Source organism: Talpa occidentalis, unplaced genomic scaffold (assembly GCF_014898055.3).
Source record: "Talpa occidentalis isolate TD23 unplaced genomic scaffold, MPIMG_talOcc4v2.1 talOcc4.11, whole genome shotgun sequence".
NCBI lineage: Eukaryota > Metazoa > Chordata > Mammalia > Eulipotyphla > Talpidae > Talpa > Talpa occidentalis.
In genome coordinates, this window is record NW_023601104.1 from 61,379,785 (window position 1) to 61,403,831 (window position 24,047).

Below are 24,047 nucleotides of genomic sequence, written 5' to 3' on the forward strand. Positions count from 1 at the left end.
ATGTATGTGTACAGTATGGCAAAATAAGACTTTAACAACAAAAATAATACTAACCCAAATTTAATCAATTGGGAAATATATGAAGAAGTGATAGACACTCAGTTCAACCCCACTCCACAACAGTAGTAGCCATTGTTCACAGCGGGATAAGTGTCCTTCCCCACTGTTTTCTATACAGATACAAAACCCATATATACAGAGATTTTTTTTCTTCTTTATATCAAAAATTTTAGTGACAAATTTGGAAAGGGATGGATCTAAGATATTATAGGTTTACTTCCCCATCCCTACCAATTAGAAAGCTTTTGTTAAACACTCAGAGTCTACAATTATATATACTATTAATTCACACAAAAAGAAACTGTTTCTATTGACAAAACAATTCACATATTTACACACTAAACTAGTTAGTGTCTGTATGAAGTGAGTTTCCATTTTGAAACTCAGGATTTACACCCTTACCATCAATAGTTCCATACTATTCCAGTAGCTTGTTCTATAAATTTGTAAATATCAAAATAGAAAAAGGAAATTTCAAAACCAAGAAACATTGGGAAATGGTAAGTATCTTCTTACCTGTTTCTTTAAAATTTCAACCATCTTCTGAACTGCAGCTTTTTCCTGTTTCACAGTGTCTATTTTTTGCCTAAGAGGACAACAAAAATATAATTAAAGAGTTAGACCTTAAATTGAAGTAAAAGAGTTGTAGTCTTTACAAAAATGCTTCAAGAAAATTAAAGTATATGTCTTACCACATCTCTTCCTGAGATTCATTTAATTTCCCTAATTTCAGGTTAGAAATGCTATCTTCTTCATTTAAAGTAGTAATTTCATTTCTTAAAATAGAATTTTCTTCTTGAAGCTTCTCAGATTCATATCTGAAGTGCAGAGATGAAAAATAAAAGTTACAACAAAGCAGTCACCTGGCGTCTTTGGCTAATACTTTCTAGCAACTTTCAATAAAACGAGTATTCCATGCCAGTTTAAAAAAAAAGTCTAAATTTGTAGTCTCTTCTTAGAAATCAAGCTATCACATACCAACTCGTTTCTTTTGGGAAGAAAGAATTTCACTAAAGATATTAGGGAGGTGACTAAAACACCAGAGCCTGGAGAGAGGAACTGAGATTCAGTGCCCACGATGGCTGCTTATTTTCTCAGTGGCAGACATACAGCTTTGAGCAGATAAGTTTATCTCAGCCTTGAGTCCTACCAGCTCCAACTAGACATAAGTCATATACTAAGTTGTATTAACTATAGATATCTAGAGAAAATTTGCTACCTAAATAAAAGAGCCACACTGAAACATGAACACTGTTTACTTTGTGATCTTAAAAATTTCATATTCTTTTAGAACTTTTAAAAAATGGTGTAAACTTAGAAGAGGGGAAACTATATCCAGAATTAAATGATTTTATTTCATCTAATAAGTATTCCAGACATGATGTAATCTTTGATAGTTCTTTTTAAACCAAATTTGCTGGAAGACTAATGTGATCCTATTTTATTAAGTGAGCAGTATTCAAGTTAGTCTCATTTTTTGTCTTTATTCTTCAAGCACATTTATTAGAATCTAATAGCGCCTCAATAAACTTATCTTCTAAGATAAATTCCAGTGTTTACAGAATATCAGCACATAATTCAAGTGATATAAACATCGATAAGCCACAAAACACATTTTTCCTATATTAGTATAAGAAGTGAGTTAATAATACACAAATGCACTCATTCTCAAAGAACATGTTTCATCAAAATGGGAACATAACATTTAGTCAAAAGAAAACTTCTATCCATCCAAATGAACTAAGTACTAGAAAAGAGTTAAAGACTCGACATACGTTGATGATACACATAGTTAAACAGCAAACACTCACCATTTTGAACTTTCACACTCAGTGAACAACATTTATTTCCTAGAGAGGGATGGGATGCTTCCTAGGGCAAGGTTATTCTATTTGTTAATACAGAAGCAGAAGGAAATCTAGGGCACTGAGCTGTTCTTGAAGACTAACAGGTTAGTTTCTCTAGGCACAGCAAGTAGCGGAGTTAGATTTGGTGAGGTGCTCTGTGGAATTCCGTGAAGTTTAGAAGGCACATACATTACCTCAGAAGTTCAACTTTTTGCTGCATCTCACTGCACGAAATTTGCAAGTCATGCATCATTGCTTTCAGCTCTTCTTCCTTTTCTAGTTGAGAAGGCACATCTTTTTGCTTCACTAACGTAGTGACTCTCTCCCTCAACTTCCTAGTCAGCTCCTGCAGCTTTTTTTTCTCCAGTTCTAACTCTGCTAATGAGGCCTGACGTGGACAATGCTTATCTTGAGGGTCTAGGAGAGCAATATTTTCCTCCACTATGACTTGATTCTGTACTCTGGGCTTTTCTCGATGTGTTTGGATTGTTCTGTGCAACCAGGCCATTTCCCGTGCTTTTACTTTTCCTGGGATCTGTGTGTTTTCCTGCTCAAGGTATTGGTCTGCCTGATAATGTTCTTCTTTAATATGGTGGACACTTTTATCCCTTGGCACACGTTCTTCTAGTGCCTGATGGAGTTTAAGCACTGTTTCATCAGGTTTGCCTTCCAGGCTATCTGAGCAGGCTTCCCATAGGGAGGAGCAGTCACACTGGGGCACTGCTCTTTCCTGCAGCTTCTCAATCTTGCTTTGCAGCCTCAGAACTAAAATGTGCAGTTCCTCATTTTCCCTTTTGACTTCGCCATAACTCTTTTCCAGGCTAAGCAATGTTTCAGTCACTTCCTCTACTTTCTTGAGCTCATCCTGAAGCCTGAAAACTTCTGAAGTGAGTTCTTTGTTGTTTTCCAATGCTTCATCATAGCGTGTCTCCATCACTCTCAGCTCTTCCTGAAGACAGTCATTTTCCCGATTAGCATCTTCATATAACAATTTGTATTTGGGAGAAGCCTCAGGGATTCTCTCCAGCATCTTCAGTTTTTTTTTCAACACAGAAACATCAAAAAGTAGGTCCTGTTTCTTTTCAGAAGCTCGAGTGCAGTCTGCACGTAAGATCATCAACTGTTCCTGAAGCTGATAAATCTGATTCTTCAGGTCCCAGGTCTCAGTCCTGGTGTCCTCACTGTTTGCAAACTCAGAAAAACTCTCTATTGATGCTTCAGACTCCTCTATTTTGTCTTCCTGTCTCTGAACAGAACTCGTTCCTGTACTTTCCAGGTCCCGGACCTCATCACCCTGCAGGTCACTAAGGACACTCCTCACAGATACACCTTCTACTTGCTTCTTTTGGTTTTGCAGTAAAAATGATTCTGTTTGCTCAAGAGAATTTCCAAATAATCCAGCAATTGGTTCATCTAAACAAGAAGACCTTGCTGACCCTGGCTCTAATCTTTGTAGCCTCTGTTGTAATCTTGAAATTTCAGTAGCCATTTTCACATTTTCCTTTACTGCTTGCTCATGAGCTCTCTGCAGGCTTAAGAGGACATCACCGTTCTCTTCCAATAGTTGCTCTCCTTGCTGGAGCAGGGACATGGCTCCGCTACCTTCTGCCTCCTCCCTTTCCATTGCCTGGCAGCTACTCTGAAGCCTGGAGAGAGGAGATGCTACCTGCTGCATTTCCTTAATCTTATTCTGAAGTCTGGAGATTTCTGTGCTCATCTCAACCCGCTCTCGATCTGCTTTCTCACAGGTCATTCTGTGGACGCTTTCCATGGCCAGAAGCTTGACCATCATTTCTTGCCTCGCCTGGTCATGCTCCGTTTCTAGCCTCTGAAGCTGCTGGCTGGTCAGCTGCTCCAAGGCACCTGCTTGACCTGCGACCTGCTCACTGTCCTTCCACTCTCTTTCATGACTGCTCTTCAGCTCAAGTATCTGGTTGGACAGTAGGCGCTGCTGATTTTCAGACACATTTCTTAGGTCTCCCAGGTCTCTGAGTAGCTGCTCTCTCTCAACAACCATGCTATTCAAATGTTCTTTGTATGTTTTCTCCAGCATCTCTTTCTCCTGGCTCAGGGCCAGGGAAGTTGCTTTCTCTCTTTGGAGAGTCTCTTTAAGTAGCTCCTGGGCTTCTGCACACTCCTGGGTGAGCTCATCCTTCTCAAATTCCCACTGGGATCTCTCCTCTCGTTGTTGCTCCTGGAGGTCCTTCAGCTCTTGGCAGTAGCGCCCCTCCAGGCTGCGCAGGGCACTTTCATATTTCTCAGTGACCTTCTGACAATCAGCCTGAAACTGGGCTTCTATTTGAGAGGTTCTTCTATTACACTCAGTTTCCATTTTTTCCCTAAATGTGGTCAATATACAGCATTACTGAAACTGCCACCAACTCTGGACGCAAACAAAAAATAATTTTCCATGTACAGAAGCTGCCAAACAATTTAAACACTTTCTAAAAATGGTCTTCACTTAATTTCTATATGATACACTTATACTGAGAAGGGTTCTCATATCTGAGAGCCAAGACTGTCAGCCATAAATCATTTAAAAGACTTATTTATCTCTCTGTATATTCAGAGGAAAATTTTAGAAACCAAATTCACTGGCATATTCCTGGATGCATCTGCTTATGGATTTTTAACCCAAAACTTAGGCTGATATTTCACATTAAATGATCAAATGTAGGTTAACCTAAAACCTAACTTGGGAAGAATGTATTGGAGGATACTAGTAAACCACACGTATTAACAAATTCATTATTTAATAAAGTGTCACCAAGTCAATCAGAGTATGAAGCACCAAAGCCCGCAAATTATATGCACTTGAAATTTTATACAAGGAAGGTAAGCACAAACTGGTGTTTCTTAACTCTGAGAAGAAGTGTACCTTTGCCCAGAATCTAACTTACAAATAGCCACTCTCAGAAAGCAACAGGACTGAACCAGAAAGGAAGCACATTTGGGCACACTTAAAAGATACACATCTGATACAAAAAATACTTTCTTCTTTTAAAATAAAGAAAAAGTTCTGTTTGCCCCACTGCAGGCTTATGTCTCAACAATGGCAAAACAGGTTGAAATTTTTTTTTTTTATCCTGTCAGTCAATGACCTATTATGCCTCCTGATTTTTCAGTCTCCTTAATGACTAGAAGTGTTGATGCCCATGGGTGCCGGCACCCCATGTTGCTGTTACCTTCTCCCTCTCCAATCCCAGTTTTCTTACCTTCCCTCTTGAAGTTCCCTTTGGTGTTTTTCCAATAGCTCTTTTCGCAACTCCTCTTTCTCAAGAGTGTGCTTCTCCACCAGGCTTTTCAGCTGCTCCTGGTGAAACTGCTCTAATTCCTGAGTCAAGTCTCTCACCTTCTCTTCTGTCCAGGTGCCATTTTTAATGAGTCCTTCTCTTTCTTGGTTAAAGCTTTCCTCTGCTTGCTCCAGTCTAGCCTTAAGCTCCAGCTCGTGTTCCAGCTTCAGCCGCTCTTCCAGGTGAGTCTTTTCCTCATCGCACTTCACCTGCAGTTGTTTTTTCTCTTCCTCGTATCTGCAGGTAGTTGTATGTTGTGCCTCTTTGAGAACCGCTGCCTGCCCCTGAAGTTCTGCAATTTCATTTTTAAGGTCACTTATTTGTTTTTCCAAGGTGTGCGTTTCATTCTCATACTTTTGCTTGGTGTTCTCCTGCTCCTTTTCACAGGCAACCCTGGTTTCATTTAGCTGCTTTTCATAATGGTGCACCTGAAGTCAGAAAGTGAAACCCCCATAATGTTACTCAACTCAAGGCCACAGAGAGGCAATGTCCTCCAAGACATTCCTCGGTTTTCTCATTTTTTTTAAAAAAAGGTATCTTAATTCAAACCCATAATCACATGCTATCTTCTTTAAATAAGAGGTATTTAAGTCAAGTATAGCTTGCTTTCCTTTTTAAGTTGGTTGAATTTTACAAGTTTCTGAACCCAAGTCTATGAACACTGACTAGACCTTCAGATAGATGTCACTTGTCTTTCCAGGCCTTCTTTCCAACTGCAAACTCAGGCTCTTAAAATAATTAATTTCAAGTATATATTGGATACTCATCAGGCACTCTGCAGGCCCCCAGAGACACAAAGGTAGGTAAGCAGAACATACAGTCCCTGCTATCAAGGAGAAACCAGTCTAGACATGGTTATGATAAATGCAGATAAGTCTACTACTACAAGGCAGAGTAAAAATGTAAAAGGCATAGAAAAAGAGTGCAATGTAACCTAGGGATTCAAAGGAGTTGAAAAATTACATTTGGTTGGGGGAATGCAGTTAACCAAGAGACAGCAGTTGATATAAATTCTGAAGAGTAAGTAGACTTTCAGGAAGCAGAGAGAAGGAATAACACAGCATGAACAAAACAGCTTGATGGCGAACAGTGAACTATCTGGCTTGGCTGGAGGATAAGGTAACTCAAAGAAAAGTAAAAAGAAGACCAGACCATACATTGAAGCCACGTGGTAAAGGGTTTTGGTGGCAAGAATTAGAACTTGTACCTAGTTTAGGAAGTAATGTAATATATATCAAAAGGCCTTTTGGTTTTCTTAAGATTCTTCTTTAACAAGTTGAAATAACGTAATAGCTTTCAAGTCCCATGCTTGCTAGGGCTGAAGATACTATATTTTAGAGAAACTGTCTTCCAGAAGTCCCCACACTCAGCCTAAGAAGCCAATCAAGGATGCATGTTCCTGGCAGCCATCAGACACACGAGGAAAAGTATAGAAAGTGCAGCTTTATGATAAAAGAATTGCAAAAGCCCTACATGCAAAAGCTTGTAGGAGTTCAAAGAAATGAAAGGACAGGACTGACACAAAGGACTTACTTTATCTTCAAGCTCCAGTCTTAGGCGACTCAAGTCCCTGTGATGTTGTTCTTTCATCTGTTCGATGACCAGCTCTGCCTCAATGCTCATATTCAATGGGTTGCATTCTTCAGAACCAAGGCCTGGAAATACATGGGAGCCACTGACCCTGCAACAGGATCTTTCAAGAGCAGCTAGCATCTAAGGAGGGTTTCTCCAGTTTAACTAAGGAATAATTTACAGCATAAATTGCCACTAATGCAATCTACTAGGAAATAATAGAAGCTAAGAGAAGCCTCTTCTGTTTCCAAGCATTAGGGAAAAGAAGAAAAAACTGAAGGTGAACAGATTCTTTCATGAATAGGCAGTGCTCAAACCTGAACACAAAACTGAGTGACATTTAGCAGAGGGGAGATGCGGTAGGAAAATGAATGGGCAGCATACTAGCTGCTATGCCTCAAGGAGTTAACTTCATGGATCAAGATATCCAACCCATCACTCAGCACTGAGTACTATATATCTTAAATTATCTGCTAAAATTAAAAAATATATATATATGGCCTAGATTTGAAACCTAGATATAGGCAATTTGGGGGGAAATTCTCAACTCATCCATATGAAGTCCCCTTTGAAACTGTCCAATGTCACTGAAAAGGACAGAAAAAACATTAAGTTGAGCTAATATATCGATAAAATGATTAAATCTAGTACTATGTAGACATTTCTTAAGGTAGGCATCCCCGACAGTTGCTCTTTTAGAAAGGGAGGATTCAGGGCCTCCCTGGTGGCGCAGCAGTTGAGCGCTGGGTTGCGAAGCTGCCTGCAGCCTCTGCAGCGCCGGTTCGATCCCCGGCTGCTCCCCGGCCACCAGAGGAGGGTCCCACATGGCGCGCAGACCTCTCCTGCCGCCCGCTGCTCCCCTCAGCAGTGTACTTCGGTCCTTCTGCCTGCTCAGCTCCCTGCTCTGGCTCTGGTGAGTTCTCTCACCCTCCTGCGCTTCTGACTGTACCCAGTGCTTGTATAAATGATAAATAAATAAATAAATCTTTAAAAAAAAAAAAAAAAAGAAAAAAAAGAAAGGGAGGATTCAGCAATAGCCCATTGCCTGAATTCTAACACTCGCAAGGCCTGGATTCTTAGATTTGTGGCCATTTGTTGTTTTGTTTTTAAACAAAACAAATATCCTTGCGATTTGCTTTTTCCATTCTGTGGTTGATGCATATAAAAATCAGATGGAAATATTCTAAAGCTTTCAAGGACAAATGAAAACACAGATGACGAATAAAACAGCTCAAGAAGATAGCACTGCCAAAGTCTTTTTTGTTATTGTTGTTGCCAAGGTCTTGCAATTTTACATTCAACTGTAGTTCTAAAAACAAACATCCAAACAGAGAAGCTACAGAGATACTGTCTGAGTGGCTTACCCTGATCAGGCTCAGTGCAGCCACTGTTACCATCTAGTTCTTCTGACAGCGAGTTCTTTAAGGGGAGTCTGAGTACTTTGCCTTGTGTACGGTATTCTTCCAGCTCAGACTGGAGTTCATCCACTTGGTCTTGCAATACCTAGAGATTAAAAACCAACATAAGTCTTAGACATGACATCAAAAGTACAAGCAACAAAGGAAAAAACTACATAAATTGGACATCATCAAAATTTAAGACTTTTGTGCTTCAAAGGAGACCATTAAGAATGTAGAGACAACCTCTACTCCTAAACCGATAATTATATAGAGTTGAAAACCAGTGTTACCTCAATAACATAGAAAAACATTAATATAACAACAAGAAGACAAACCATAAGAGGGGAAAAATGTTTTTGCAAATCACATATCTGACAGGGACTTACAATTAGAATATATAAATAATTACAAATTGATAATAAAAAGACAAATGCCCCATATAACAATTTGTTAAAGGATCTGAGGTGACCATTCTCCAACAAAAATATACCAATAAACACATGGAAAAAACACTCAATATCATTAGCCATCAGGGAAATGCAAATTGAAATCACAAATTAGGTATCACTTCATATTCCCTAGCATGGCTGCAATCAAAAAGACATAACTACTGGCAAAGGTATGGAGAGACTGGAACTCTCAGACTGGTGAGAATGTAAAATGCGCAGTTCCTTAAAGGTTCCTATAATGCAATTCCACTCCTGATTACATACACAAGAGAAATAAAAATATATGTCCACATAAAACTTATACACAAATGTTCAAAGCAGCTTTATTCAGAGCAGTCAAACAAACCACATGCCCACCAACTAATGAATGGACAAATGTGATATAGCCATATAAGGGAATATTATTCAGCAGTTGAAAGGAAGGAGGTGCTGATACCTGCTACAAGATGGATGAAACTTGAAAATATTAATGCTAAGTGAAGGAAGCCAGTTACAAAAGACCACATATTGTATAACACCATGTACATGAAATGTAAAGAATAGGCAAATACATAGAGACAAAGTAGATTAATAGTTGCCTAGGGCTGGGAGTCACAGAAGGATTACAACTAAGTAGGGTGGGAGATTCTCTTTGGGGTGATGAAAATATTCTAAAACTGCTATAGTAATGGCTATATAATCTGTGAACTGTACACTTCAAATGGGTGAACTCTATGGCTTGTAAAGCAGTTAAAGATAAGGAAGGGAACAGATTTGAGGAATTTTTGGAGGTAGACTGATAGATTTTACTGATGAAATTATTAACTTCACAGACATTTAAGAAAACACCTCTGCTTGATCAGAGCCAAAAGACAAAAATTAATTGTAAAAATGGCATAAATATTTCTGTTCTTTTCTCAAAATATACACACACATTTTTTTAAAATGAGTTTCTTTTTTTTTTTTTTAAGATTTATTTTATTTATACAAGAGCTGGGGTACAGGTCAGAGGTGAGGGAGGGTGAGAGGATTCATCAGAGACATAGTGGGGAGCAGAACAGGCAGATGGACCGAAAGCACTGCTGAGGGGAGCAGCGGGTGAGGCAGGAGAGGTCTGCTGCGTCATGTGGGTAGCTCCCTGGCCGGCCAGGAATTGAACCGGCGCTACAGAGGCTGTGGACAGCTTCACAGCACTGTACTCAACCCACTGAGCCACCAAGGGGGACCTACACACACATTTCCTGAGAAGTCAGATTCTGAGCAACCTCACGAAGAGGTAATTGTTTCTTTACTTCACAGTTTTTCATCTAAAGCAGCAAGAACACAGTTATGGTTGCTTTGTTAAAATAAACAAATGTTTGTGGTTTAAGAAAAATATTTACATCGCTAAGCTTAGGAGAGTGACTTTTAAAAAAAATCAAAGATTTCTGTTATTTATGGAGATTGTTTTGTTTCTTCTGGTAGGAATTCGTGGTAATTTGCTACTTGAAGGCATGAGTGGTTTCTGCTTCATTTGCATTTTGTAAATAAAGTAAGGAATGTGTTCAGAAAATAAAACAAACCAAAACTCACAGGACAAAAGCAAATTACAACAGCTTGGGTCTGCAATGATCAATAAGGAAAGGCTAATTTTGGAAAATGCACATTAACGTGATCACATATTCCTTCACTTGGAATAAAACTGTATTTTCCTCTAAGCACTAGCTGTTGCTGACCTACATAAAGCAGACTTGAAGTAGTTTGCATGAGTCCCTAATATTTCAGGAGGATACCAAAGAAAAATATTAATAGCTAACATTTGTTAAGTGCTTGTTATGTCCCTGACTCTGCTCTAATATTGTACATACATTCACTCACTGAGTCCTCACAACCTCGCTGTGAGGTGGATATTCTTACTTTTATCATTATATACATGAGGAATTGAGGTCCCACACATTAGGTGACTTGCTCATGGTTACACAGTCAGTACATGGTGAAGATGCATTTGAACCCTCTACTTAACTAAGTTCTTACAATCACTTACCCTACACTGCTGTTCATATTCATTTCTCATCTGTGTCAGCCTCTCTTCTTGCAGGAAGAATTCAGCACTGTTGGGATCAAGGTCACCAAACTAGAAAAGCAAAAGGTCACAGCTGTCATTTTTTCCCAAGTGGCCTGCTTTGACCTCTAACATGCCAAGGGTCCCAGTTGCTGGTGTTCACGGTCTCTTGAGTAGGAAAGGAATGTGACATTTAAGCAGAAACATCACCAAGTGATGACATTGAGGCAGCACATGCTAGAGTGATATGTTCAACTGAGGCAGGGATCACTCAGAGATCAACCCACTAAAATTATGTCCCTATAAAAATAGAGCTTTTTTCAGCCACTGGGGATACAGGCATACCTTGTTTCATCACAGTTCACTTTACGGTACTTTGCTGATATCCTGCTTTTTATAAATTGAATGTTTGTGACAAGCCTGTGTCAAGTCTATTGGCACCATTTTTCCAACAGCACGTGCTCATTTCATGTTCCTGGGTCACATTTAATTAGGGTATGTACTTTTTTTAGACATGATGCTACTGCACACCTCCTACACCATAGTACAGTGTAAACCTAACTTTTATATGCACTGGGAAACCAAAATATTTATGCGACTCACTTTATTATGATGTTGGCTTTCCTGGAATGGTCTGGAACTGAACTTGCAACCCCTCCAAGGTGTGTCTGTAATTCCCCAATAGAAATATTCTTGGTGGCATTGCCTCTGTTCCTCTGAGTGAATACACTTTGACTGCGTATCAGAAAATCAAATTTAAACAGATATACCTTTTCTGCTAACACATTTTCCAAATTTCGCTGAAGTTTGTTTATCATATTCTCATACTCTGCCAACTTCTCTGCATTTTCCAGAAGCTCATTTTCTAGACGGCTGTTTTCCTGAAGAAATTTGTGAAAGTTAAATGTGGCTCAGATTTTTTTAAAAAGCAAACTGTTCTACCATTTTACACAAGGCATATAAATTGTGCTCTGTATTAAGAAAATGTGTTCATCTTGAAGGTTAGAGTGGACAAAGATAACTATTTTAAAAATTACATTTGTTTTCTAACCCAGAAGTTTGCTTCCTTTTCCCCCTGTAGAACTGCATTTTCCCATGTGGCAGTCACCAGCAGCCACATGAGCTATGTATGCTGCAATATGAGATGTAAAATACAAGTGTAAAATACCAGATTTCGAATAGTACAAAAATGTAAAATAGCTCAATACTACATTCTGTATGTTGATTACACATCAAAAGGATAATGTTTGGAGAAACTGGATTAAATAAACTGATTTAAAACTAATCTCACCTTTGCTTTTTACCTTTTATATGTAGCTATTTGAAAATTTGAAATAATATATATGACTTGCATTATATTTCTACTGACATCATTGTAGCAGAATATGTAATAAGATGAAAATAGTCTCATCTGACAGCAAAAAAGAACTCAGAAAAGCTACAAAAAGTAGAATAATTCCAACATCAATTTTCTTTTAGTGATACTGATGACACAGTTTGGTTTGTATTTAATTTACAATTTTATTTTGACTTAAGATATAAAAGCTAGACATATAGGTTTTCCATAATTTATATCTATTTAAATTATTGTAATAAGATACACATCAAATCAGGTCTACAAAGGGTGTTTTTCTCCCCCCACACCGAGTATATCTAGTACTCCTTAGATTTACACCCACATTGTCAAAAAATACATAAAACCACAGAGCTATGCATTTGACATATTTTCTACTCCAGTGTTAAAGGCTGATAGGAAGAACATTATTTTCAAAGTACATTTTGCCAAAAGAATATAGAGCCAGTATATTTTTAATACAGTCTAATTCACACCCTCACATAGCAATATGGAGTAAAAAAGAATGTGCTTGAAACATTTAAAAAAGAATAATACTACCTCCCCCCAAATGCCAATCCTACAACTTTAATCTTTCAAAGTAGATCAAATTCAGATGTCAGAGTGATCAGAAGCCATCTCTGTCATCAGGCCTGTGCTGGTGTTCCAGAACTGGACAAATCAGAGTCTGTCACTGACCACAGGGTACATGAAATCTGGACCATGGGCAGGGAGACAGATGTGAATACAACTATCTCTAATGCAACAGAAAAGGTACCGTCCTCTGGCAAGAAAAAAGTCAATATAGCAGGAACAAAACAGTAATTTGCCCTGTGGTATTGGAGAAAGCAATGAGGGGCATGCAAGCTCACTGAGTTGCTGAGAGAGCTGGCAGTGGCAGGTGAGGTGCAAAGGGTTTGGGGACCAGGGGCTGGGGGCTAGGAGGAGCTGAAGTTAGAAGGGATGAGGACAAGTCCCCTTTTGGACCTCCAGGTTACCATAATGTACTTTTACAAAGGGTAAGAGCATGATGTAAGTCTTCTTTAGTAAGGTGTCTTCGGAGGTCATAGGGAGAGTGGTTAAGACAGGACAGGATGCCCATAAGCCAGCTGAGAAGCTGTAATGGATTCTGGACCAATGCAGGCCTGTGCAGGTGGAGTAGATGGGGAGGGATAAGCCTGAGGAATTTCAGAGCATCAACAGTATTTAGAGACTGATGAGTGAGGATGCCTGAGGAGTCCAACCTCTGTGACGTAGAGCACATGGTGGGAATGTAGATTAGGGAGAAAATGCAGAAGCAGTTTGATGATTAGAGAGTGAGAATTAGCTCAGTTTTTGATGTGCAGTGTTTTAGGAACAATAGCGTGTAGTTCTGTGGTTGCTTATTACCTTCTAGACACTATGCATCTCATTTAATTCCCATTACCAATGCTACAAGGCAGGTATCGGGAGGTGCCCATTTTGTACATTAGGATACATATTTGGCCAACTTGGTCAAGGTTTTCTAGTAAGTGGTGAACTCAAGACTGAAACCAGTCTGAGTCCAGAGCCTCCCCGCCATCCTCCACACCCCTTAATCTCTAGACTACATGCACCCTATTATCTGGTGTCAGAGTCCAGTAAAGAGAAGGGCACTTCCTCCACTGAGGCACAGGAAAGGAGAGGAGCGGTCAAAGGAAAAGGCGTTTGTGTGGCAGGAGGGGAGGCCATCTGCTAAGAATAAGGTGGACAAGGCAGGAAGTTGCAGGACCCAGTGCAAATTCAACGGGAAGCCTGGACAGCCTGAAAGCCAGATCCTCGGGGGGGCCCTGCCATGCCATGACCCAGATGGGTGAATAGCAGAAGCATTGGACTGAGCTCTGTAGACCTGCCCCCTCATAGAGCCATGGTTTTCCATGCAGCCTCCCTGCAGGGCCACAGACCACAGAACCAGAAAGGTGATTACCTTTAACGACAGGGCAAGTCGGTCCCGGATGTAATTCTCTTCTGTTTTTGCCTTTTCAATTTCCTGCTCAAGTTCTAAACGCTGCTTGCCCACTTGTTGCAGGATCTGCTCTCTCTCCTTTCGGAGTTCATTCTTTAAGGCTGCTATACGCTCCTTAGACTCTTCGTCCAGTTTTCTGTGAGAGGAAAGATTAACGAGCTACCATGAAATTCATAAGAGGTCCCTAAGTGGATCCACCAAAAATGGGACAGCAGAGTCATAGAGTGGGAGAGCTCCTTGAGAAGGCTTCCCTTCCTGTTGGCCAGGTATGGCCAAGACAGTGGGCAGGCCCAACCCCTGGGCCAGGTGGGGGTGAGGAGGGGCTAGCCCTACCAGTCTCACCTCAGATTGTGCTCGTGCCGCCGCTCAATGGCTGCATGGTGATCATCCACCTCTGAGGCCATGAGAGACTTGAGTTTCTCTGCTTTGTCCAGATCTGAACGTAGCTTCTCTTTTTCTCTGACCACTTGATCAACTCGCTCCCTAGCATTAGAAATAAACCTAGTTAAAGAGAAGCTGTCTCTAAACAAGCAGACCCCCCAAAACAACTCTCATCTGGCTTGCTCCAATACAATACAAAACCAAGACAACCCAGGCCCTCCCCAAGCAAAACAAAACAAGAAATTCCACAGCTCCTTTCAAAAGCCTATGTACAAATCTGAGCTCTACTTCATTCTCCTACAGTTTAAAGAAGATTTGTGCCGCAGAGGGATGATGGGCGATGAGTGGTTTTGCACAGAGAAGGAGGGATGTTTGTTGCAGCAGCTGCATGATTCTCTGGACAAGGTGGAAAGGGACTGGAGCAGGTAAAGGCTGCACTCAACTCACAGCAAATGCCGGATCTCAGCCTTAAAACTGGCCAGAGCTGCCTGGTGAATGCTGTTCTTTGTGACCAAAAGTTCATTTTCAAGAGCCAATGTCAATTCTGTCAAGTTGACGTTTCCATCAAGGCCGAAGTCTAAGGCCTAGAAAACAAGTTCAAGACAATCATAAACTCTAGCCTCTGAAAGCTGAGAACAGGGGGGTTACAAAACAGAGAACTGAGTTTGTAGTCTAGATGTTAGTTGGTTACATTTCGTCAGTAATTTCTGAGGAATAATCTTCAATCTAGAGCATACTAAATGCTCCCTAAGAAAACCATGATATGGTTATTTGCTTGTTTTTGAAAAATACGATCTGGGCTTTGCTGGTGGTGCAAGGGATTAAGACACAGCCTATGTAGCTATCTGCAGCCTCTGCAGCACAAGTTCGATCCCCAGCCAGGGAGATACACACATGGCACAGCAGAACTCTCCTGACTCGCCTGCTGCTCCCCTCAGCAGTGTATTTCAGTCAATCCACTAGTCTGTTCCCCACTCTGTCTCTGGTGATTCCTCTCATCCCCCACACCTCAGGCCTGCCTATACCCCAGTTCTCGTATACATAAATAAATAAATTAAAAAAAAAGAAAAATACGATCTGTCATTGTAAGTGAACACAGCGGTATAACTCTCATCTTTACGAGACAGAGATCACTTAGCATTTCTCCTGTCAGTAACTTGGGAATAACAAACATGGGGGCTAGTTAGCAACACAACCCTGATGGAAGGGGACAGGAAAAGGTACCTCACCTGAGAGTCTGTGAATAGAAGAATCATAAAGGAGAAATCAAATAGAATTTCAGAAAACACTGGAATCACCAACCCTTCCCCAACACGTCATTTTTCTCCCCTTTCAGTGGCCCCACCTTCAGGATTTCCTGGCTGTTCTCTACACCCTCTTCCTGCCAGGTGTCCAGGAGTCTCTCCACTGTCGTGTAGCCCATCCCATCATCCAGGCAGGAGAAGACCCGGAAGCCAATGGTGCTCATCATGGCTGACGGGGTGGTGGTGCGTCGACCACTCTCATCAAATGACTAGAAGAAGAAAGAGGCTTGAGCAAGCTTGGGCGCTTCAATGAGATGTTGACCAAAACAGAAATCGGCCAGTCCTGCCCACAAGAAGCAGAAATCTTGTGTCTCTAATTTGCTGTGCTAGAAAAACAAGTCATGCAGCCCCTTTGATCTGCCTTTCCCAAGTGAGTCAAGAGTATAAAGCTTATCAAAAACAATTGATCTGAAAGAGAAGCCCTTGAGATAGTGAGATGTGTCTCTACTTAACAGTAGGTTTCTTCTGACTCACAGCTAATGTTAAGGGGCATAATTAGTGGTCTTCCTACTCTGTAATTTATGGTTATTATTTAAACCCAACTTTTCCTTCCCTATGGTTTAGCTTTTCTTATTCTTCTTTGCTCCTCTCTTTCTCCTTCGTACTTCTCTCAGACAACAGATTCATTAGAAATTCTTCAAATGTGTTTTAACTTGTATTCACAAAAACCCCATTCCTATTTATTGCTTACCTGCATGGAGAGGTGTCTTTTCAGTTGTCTATATGGAGTAGATGCTGATGGTGTAAGGGATTTCCCATTTTTGAACAAACCATAGAAAAAATCTTCAACACTCATTGTCCCATCAGGATTAAGATTATGAAAGACTTCCTCAAGCATCTAGAAAAGGGCATCCACATATTTTAAATATTTCACTCAAAATAACACAAGGCCTGAAGTATACTTCTGGCCAATAGAAATTGGCACATTACTGCTCTCAGGACTCTGAAATATGTCTCTTTGTTCTTATTTCACTGAATTTATTTTCCTTTTCAATAATATCTCCTTCTCTTTCACAGAAACCTAATAAAAGGCCATTTTTGACATCTTCACAATCTCACACAATTTAGCAATCGACTGATTTCTCTTCCTCTTTTCTCACACTCTTAACAGGTAATCCTTTATATTACTACACATTATTTTTATCAATTAGAAATTTTCTTAAATAATGCAAAGATAAAAACTTCCCAGTGCTGTAATAATAGAAATCAGTTGAGCATTCATTAAGCCATTACCCTATGGTGACTTCATGTAATATTTTGCTTATATGGAATTTTTGAGATTGGTATAGTAGCACAGCAGAATTTGGTCGGGGACATACTGCAGTGATCTAAGAGTCTGGTCTGAAACTCATGATTTGGGATTTAGAACTTTACTTGGAACAACACTGCATTTGTCGGGTTTCATTTGTTTTAATGCTTTAACACAAGAGAAACACAGATTGGGTCAGGATTGTGTGTGTCTGCAGCAGAGGGTTCTAAGTGACATAGAGAGTAGGAAATTTTGCTTGGCTATTCTGATCCTCTGACAAGCAGTGCTAGCATAGCCATATGGCAAGATGTCTCTACTCTATCTAGAGGCCTGGAGATAGTCTGTTCCTTAAAGGAACAGAAAGGCAATAAACCAGCATGAATCACTGACACCACAAACACGAGGGAAGGCAAAGAGCTCTTCCTCCTTGTAGTTGGATTCTTCATGTTGGGGGCTAAATATTTTCTATAGGGACATGTCTCCATGCTACAAAACAAAAATCACCTGAAGGTCTTGTTAAAAATGCAGACTCTGGTAGTAAGTCTGGAAGTGGGGTCTGAGATTCTGCATTTCTAGTAAGTTCTCAGGTAAGGCCCATGTTGCTGAGATGCAAGGAGACAGAATAAGCAAAAATTCACCCCCATTGCATGAACACAGACAATGGATCTATTCAAACAAAGGCCTCTGTGTAAGACATCCTCAAAATTTTCAATATTCATTTCATAAATCTGGACAATTGCTAGACTCATGTTATCCCTTGTGATTTTATTCTTTATATAAGAGCTTGAGGAATTATCTCAAATGCTTCTGTCAAATCACATCCAATAGGAAACATCTGTTTCCATTCTTGTTTTTATACCACTTCCTCTGGAGAGGACTCTGAAACAAGAAAATCAGTCTGAAGAGTAGGAATCATTGGAAGAAACGACACTTCCTAATAGGGAATTCTGCAATGAAATCAACGAAAAGGTGCCATTTTTGGCAAGATTCTTAGGTTGCCAAGACCCCTTAGTTTCTTTGTTTTAGTCTTATCAACCAAAAGAACACTTTTTTCAGAGGGTTAGGCTTTTAGGATTATCCAACCAGGAGTCACAGTAACATGCACAGTAACATTCCCTTTCCTGAAAATGGCCACAAGCAGCAATGGTAAATGAGGGGTGACTAATCTGAAATTGCTTTCAGTCACAAAATTCCAGGATTCCAAGTTGTATGCTGATGAGATCATCTTGAACTTTCAGCTCCTCTGTGGTCTAGAGTATGTAATACAAAGTTTCTACAGCATTTTCAGGTGTGCTGACTAAAGTTCACAAGCATATTTGTGCTCTTACCTTAGCACCACACTGCCTGGCCTGTGATCTTGACCAAAGCAATGCACAGTTTCCAGGTTGCCTAAAAATCCTCATTCATTTAAAGTAATGGAGCAAGTGAGTCCTGCCTGCCAGTTACTGTACATGGGGTGGGGTGCACATAAGAGATGATTAAAAGAGTGTGAATACAGGAGAGGCAGATGGGCAGGGTTGGGCTGACAAGCATGCAGATCAAATGGGCAACTGGGCACCCTCTGTAGAGTTGCATCTAAAGCCCCAAGGACATTCTTGCTCCTCATGATAAGCCAGCCAGGCTTCAGCACGACTGACTCACCCATGGGCATGTTGGAAAATAATGCACTACGAAAGGAGTCACAAGCCCAAATCCCAGCAAGGCCAGGAAAGTGATGTTAATGCGTGAGGTGGGATCGTTGCAAGACAGGAGAACATAGTGTCATTTAATGTGAACTGAACACATGAGGCTTGCCCTGTCCAGAGGAGCCAGTCACTTCTCAGTACCAGAAAAATGGAGCCAGATCTTTTGATTTTAAGAAAAATTTTCCAATTTGAAAAAGTATAGCAAAAATTCAACTTCAAGAACATTGGGCAGCCAAAATAAAATAGCATTTGGACATATATGGCATCTAGGGTGATAGCTGGCTATCCCATCCCCACAGCTTTCCTTCCTGTGGAAAGCTACTAGTGAGAGCCACAAGACAGTGAAACAAGTCCCCTTTCCTGAAAACAGCCACAAGCAGCAATGGTAAATGAGGGGTGACTAGTCTAAAATTACTTTAAGTTGCAAAATTCTAGGATTCCAAGTTGTATGCTGATGAGATCATCTTGAACTTTCAGCTCCTTTGTGGTATAGAGTATGTAATACGAAGTTCTATAGCATTTTCATGTTTTTTTTTTTTTTTTTTTTACAAAAGACAAGGCAGGGGAAAATAACTAAATGTGCTCTTTCTTCTGTGGGGTATTGGAAACTCCACCACAAAAGAAAATTCAATTTCCCTCAAATGGTTACAGTTTATTTCAAGAATTGTTTTTAGATAATAATCCAAGTTTGTGCAATATTTCTTGGCAAAACAACTCAAGGTTCTACATACTGCACTGGTTCCTAATTCAGAAGGATGAATTTAATTTTATGACTCGACAGTCACCAATGAAAAATAACCACTGAGCCATTAAAAAGGTAGTCAAAGGGTTGATTATGGTTATACATACAAGGAAGAAGGGAATGACTTTTCTGCCAGTTAGGACACTTTTGATGGTAAATCTCTTTCTGGTTTAGGAAAATATTAACACTTATCCCCTAGGCAAACAGACAGCATGGTTTCAAATATCACTGTAATCAAAGATTCCCAAGGCTAAAACTGGAGACCTAACCTCTAAATCCCTCCAATCCCACGTTTTGCTCTTTGAAAGACATACTTTGGCATCATTTGTCTTCTTGAGTTTCATGGCTATTCACGTGGCCAGTCCTGCCAGTTTCCCCTCTTAATTTTTCAGTAAATGTAAAGCTCAGAGTCCTTCCAAGCCACGAGTCTTTTGAGGATTCCAAGCTTCTTTGTATGCTCAAAACCACCAACCTATCCTTTCCTCTTTTCTCATCAGCAAAATACTGTGTTGGCTCCCGGCTAGTGTCCTAACCAAAGGTTCTCTTAACACCAATGTGCCCTGGAAAAGTAATTCAGACCATCCTCCGCAAGGAAGGATTCTCCTAGATATTAGTAGATCTGCTGACTCAGGGATGGTATTAGAATTTTCTCTTCAAAAACCTAAATACCTCACCCTGGCTTCCAGAATAGCCCCCATCTGAAGTCTTTTGGTCTCCTTTATGCTCTCCCCATTTTGCAGCATAGATGACACCTCCACAGATATGCTGGTGGCACTGCCAGCATCTGGTCGTATCGCATGGGGTAATGTGCTTAGCATAGTGACAGGATCATAAACGTCATCTATGGTCAGTTTTTCTTTCCCATAACACAACATGAGCTCCTCAAAGACAAAATCTTCACAGCTAAATTCCTAGGTGAAGAAAGCCAAGAGATGGCTGTCTTGAGTGTGAGCTAGTTGAGCTTTTGTCAAGATTATTCTTCCAAAATAAAAGCACAGTGACGCTCACCTCTCCATCCACATTCTGCAGACCATACTGCTCACAGATGGAGACCAGCTTTTTGCGGTTTAGGTGACCATCACGGGTGATCCCCAAATCTTCACAAACCTCCTGCAGTTTCTCTTCTATCCAGTCATGGGGAGGGGAAGACACACCTTGCGAGGCATTCAAATCATCTGGGTTCCAAAATCTTAACTGGCCTGAAATAAAAGGATATATTGTGTTGTTCCCAAAGTAGTTGCAAAAAGAAAGTGCTTATTCACAAATAAAAATGTGCTTTTTGAAAGCAAATGCTGTAAAAAAAAGGACTATAATGTTGATTCCATTTTTATTTGATCCTGAAGTTCAAATGAAACAGAACCATTGGTTCTTAGGCACATTTTTGTTCAATGACAGTCATACTCATGTAAGAAATATCATCTCCCGTGCAGTCATGCCAAAGTTCTAGGCTTGTTTTATTCCCACTGAAAACATGCCCAGGCGTAGGCTTTGGTGTGACTATAGAGAAGGCTGGATGGGAGCCATTCCAGAGAGCTTTATACGCCCTGCCTCAGCTACAGTGACCAGACTATGATTTTTCTTTCTAGTTGGAACACTGGAATTGCTTTTACAAAGGAAATAATTTCATGATAAATATCATAAAATCATCATCATGTCTCATGATTAGACTGCCTCCCAATCTGTACCCAAATGAACATTCTGACCTATAGAAAACAAACAGGCCAACTTGAAAGAATGGTGCTAAGTTCAAGTTTTTAATTATCTACATCTTCAGTTCTATTTGAAGACTTAAGGATTAAACTGCTAATTTAAAAATTAAAACTGCTTATTTATTCTCTATTAAAAGTCCCCACTTTCTAGTTAATATTTCCACTTACATATCAGAGATTCTATAACCTGAGATAGTTACTGGCATGCTTTTGTGCCTGGAAGAACCTTGTAGGATTGAAAGGAGCATTAACTGGCACTCTGACTATCCATCAGCAGAAACCAAGCTGACTACTGCTGTGCCTTTTCAGGTTGGAGACCTAAAGAACACGTCCTAATTACTTTTAGTACACTAGCCCAGGGAGGCTGTTAAGCTAGTTGAGGTTCTGTCAGCGTAACCACAGTGCCACCTGCTGGTGAGATCAATATGTATTGATAGTTCTTAAGTTCATCTGAAATTTTCAAGAGATGCCTTTTAGCAGGTCACTATTTAGTTCAGGGCTGTTCACAGATGCTTTTGAAAGCCTACATAAGAGGGTGATTAGCCCATAAGTGAAATTCTATGTGTTGGTTGCCTTCTCCCGCATGAGGCTAAATGCTAAGATTTAAAAACTAGAGCTATTAAATTTTTTGGTTGCTGTTGTGAAAATTGCTTCTTAGCTGGCCTGCAGCATGAAAGCATGTTAGGAAAGAGGCTAAGAGATCTAGGAAGGGGGTGTGGAGAGTGCCCTGCTGACAGCATCCAGCACTCCCTCCCTCCCCTCCTAGGCAGACCCCCAACACACACCCAGTTCCTACCTTCGGCTTCATACTCCTCACTGTGTTGTGTCTTCCAGTGCTGGAGGAAGGAAGAGAAAGTTAGTGAGCTTTAGAACTCATTCAATTTTTCCAGGACCAGAACACTCTCTAGCTCTGATGTCATCATCTGAGTTACATGATTTAGGACCCCCCAGTGTTTTTAGCAGGTGGGCTCTCCCCATTCAACCAGACAGTCAAGAGAAGATTGCTAAGAAAGATCACACCACTCCTATTGTATTAAACTAAGGATTTACCTTGCACATTTGCAAGGTGACTTATTTAACAGCAAAACCTATCCCAACTAATAAAACTAAGTCAAAGCAAATATTCAGAATCCATCAATCAACAAGGGTTTATATGCATACATTTATGAACATGTTTTTCAATAAATGTTTACTGGATGCCAAGTACTATGCTAAATCTTTGGAAGACAACTATGAACAGAAAATATTACTAGCTTCAATAAATTTATATGGTAATGAAGGTGTACAGACAAAAAAACCCAGTAGGTACAACATTGTAGTGTATTAAGTGTGATGATGGAGATGTTCAGGATGCTATGGGGATTATCTAAATGGAATTCTTCAGACTTGGACAATCAGAAGAGACTTCCTGAAAGAAGCAGTGTCCATGCTGAGATCTGAGGGGTGAGCTAGAGACAGCCAAGAAAGCTGTGATGACTCATAGAGGCAAGAGTGAGTCTAACGTTCTTGTGACATGGTGAGTTAGAGAGGTACTCACAGCAGTTAGGCTAAAAAGTTCAAGTTTAATAAAATATACACTACAGGGACAAGATGAACTGATTTTCTAGAGCCCGGAAATAAACTAAACAGGAAAATAAGCCTAATTAACTCCTGTGTCTAGAGTTTGCATTTCTCATGGCGGATGCTGTGCCACCTCAAATTCTTAAACACTGTCTTTCAGTAGCATGCACAAGTTGCTGTGAAGTTTTTCTGGCAACCTAAGCACATCGACTTTGTCTTCTCCACACTCACAAATGTTAGTCCTCTCCTCTGAGCTGAAGGACAACCATCTACAAGGATTTCACGGTTCTATATTTTACTTCAAAGGATAACTGCAGATATAGCTCTCAATTCAGAGAGCTCATCAAATTGTGCCACACTAAACTGAAACCCCAAACTGACAAAGCTGAGCAAGATTATTCTCGCCATATGTAAGACAAAAAATAAGTTCACTGCAACTCTCAGAGTACAAGTGAAAGTCACTGATATTCATGGCATCTGAAAACTGAATTAGGGCCCCAATGTGTGTTTTTTGCTTATGATTACAATTTTACCAGCTTGCACCTCTACATTTTCAGCCTGGTAGATATCTAAGGAAGGGTGGGGCTGGAGAGGGAGCCAGTGGAATAAACTGTCCTCCATGGATTTTCTGACATTGTTACTGGACAGGATTGAATTGTTTTTATATTAAAAAATTAAATTAATAAAGCCCCATTAATAAAAATCATCCTACCTGTCTGTCCCTCCACATTTATTCCCCTATCCAAATGAGCAGATGAAGCGAATGTTGATACTACTTTGGCATCAAAGTTGTGAAAATCCATTATTTAATAGCATTTAAGTGAAAATTAGTTAAAGCCACCTAAAATAAATATAAGTTTTATGATATAAGAACCATTGGTCAAAATATAAACTACCAAATTACAAGCAGAGGACAATTTTTAGCAGAAGCTGATGGGAGAAATAGCAGGAAAATACAAAGCATTGAACCCAAACTATAATGGAGTCTCAGCTGGGATGTACGGCTGCAAAAGTCAAACACACATGTTCAAAAAGCCCTTGGTAATAATTCCTAAAGCAACAGGCATGTATCTAGCTACATCATTCCTCATATTTGCTCACTTAAAACGGGGAGCAATTAGATTAGAGAAACAGAGGCTCCAATAGACTCCAATGACTCATGAATCCTCGGGACTGGGCACCTACATCCAATTCTCATTCCCTGACTCTTTCCTCTAATTAATAAGAGACCCCCATGTGGGGCTTATGCCCCCATGTGGGGCTTATTCTCTTCTTATTGGACATGTGTTTATGTAGAACATATTGAATTTACATTTGTAGGTTTTCTCATAACCATGTTTAGACTTAAAGCATTTATTTAGTGGGCCTGGAGAGATATCAGTTATTCATAAAAATTTGTAAGAAAAATGTCAAAGATTTCCAGCATATATACAAAGAACACAATTTACACAAGATGCAA

At 40.0% G+C, this 24,047-nt stretch overlaps 1 protein-coding gene across 4 annotated transcripts in view; it reads right to left on the reverse strand.

Moving 5' to 3' along the window:
- The window catches only part of NIN (ninein), a 93,298-nt gene that overhangs the window by 26,863 nt on the left and 42,388 nt on the right, over nt 1–24,047 (reverse strand). For 3 of the 4 annotated variants that reach the window (XM_037503310.2, XM_037503311.2, XM_037503313.2), the window contains exons 5-19: nt 21,825–21,864; nt 20,328–20,518; nt 16,335–16,481; nt 15,685–15,852; nt 14,787–14,923; nt 14,301–14,441; nt 13,920–14,094; nt 11,412–11,522; nt 10,624–10,713; nt 8,137–8,275; nt 6,734–6,855; nt 5,123–5,628; nt 2,102–4,246; nt 753–878; nt 577–646 (exon numbers count right to left, since the gene is read on the reverse strand). In XM_037503310.2, coding sequence (XP_037359207.1) covers nt 577–646; nt 753–878; nt 2,102–4,246; nt 5,123–5,628; nt 6,734–6,855; nt 8,137–8,275; nt 10,624–10,713; nt 11,412–11,522; nt 13,920–14,094; nt 14,301–14,441; nt 14,787–14,923; nt 15,685–15,852; nt 16,335–16,481; nt 20,328–20,518; nt 21,825–21,864 — 4,308 coding nt within the window. The remainder of the gene's footprint in view (nt 1–576; nt 647–752; nt 879–2,101; nt 4,247–5,122; nt 5,629–6,733; nt 6,856–8,136; nt 8,276–10,623; nt 10,714–11,411; nt 11,523–13,919; nt 14,095–14,300; nt 14,442–14,786; nt 14,924–15,684; nt 15,853–16,334; nt 16,482–20,327; nt 20,519–21,824; nt 21,865–24,047) is intronic. The other variant, XM_037503314.2, reaches the window with a different exon arrangement.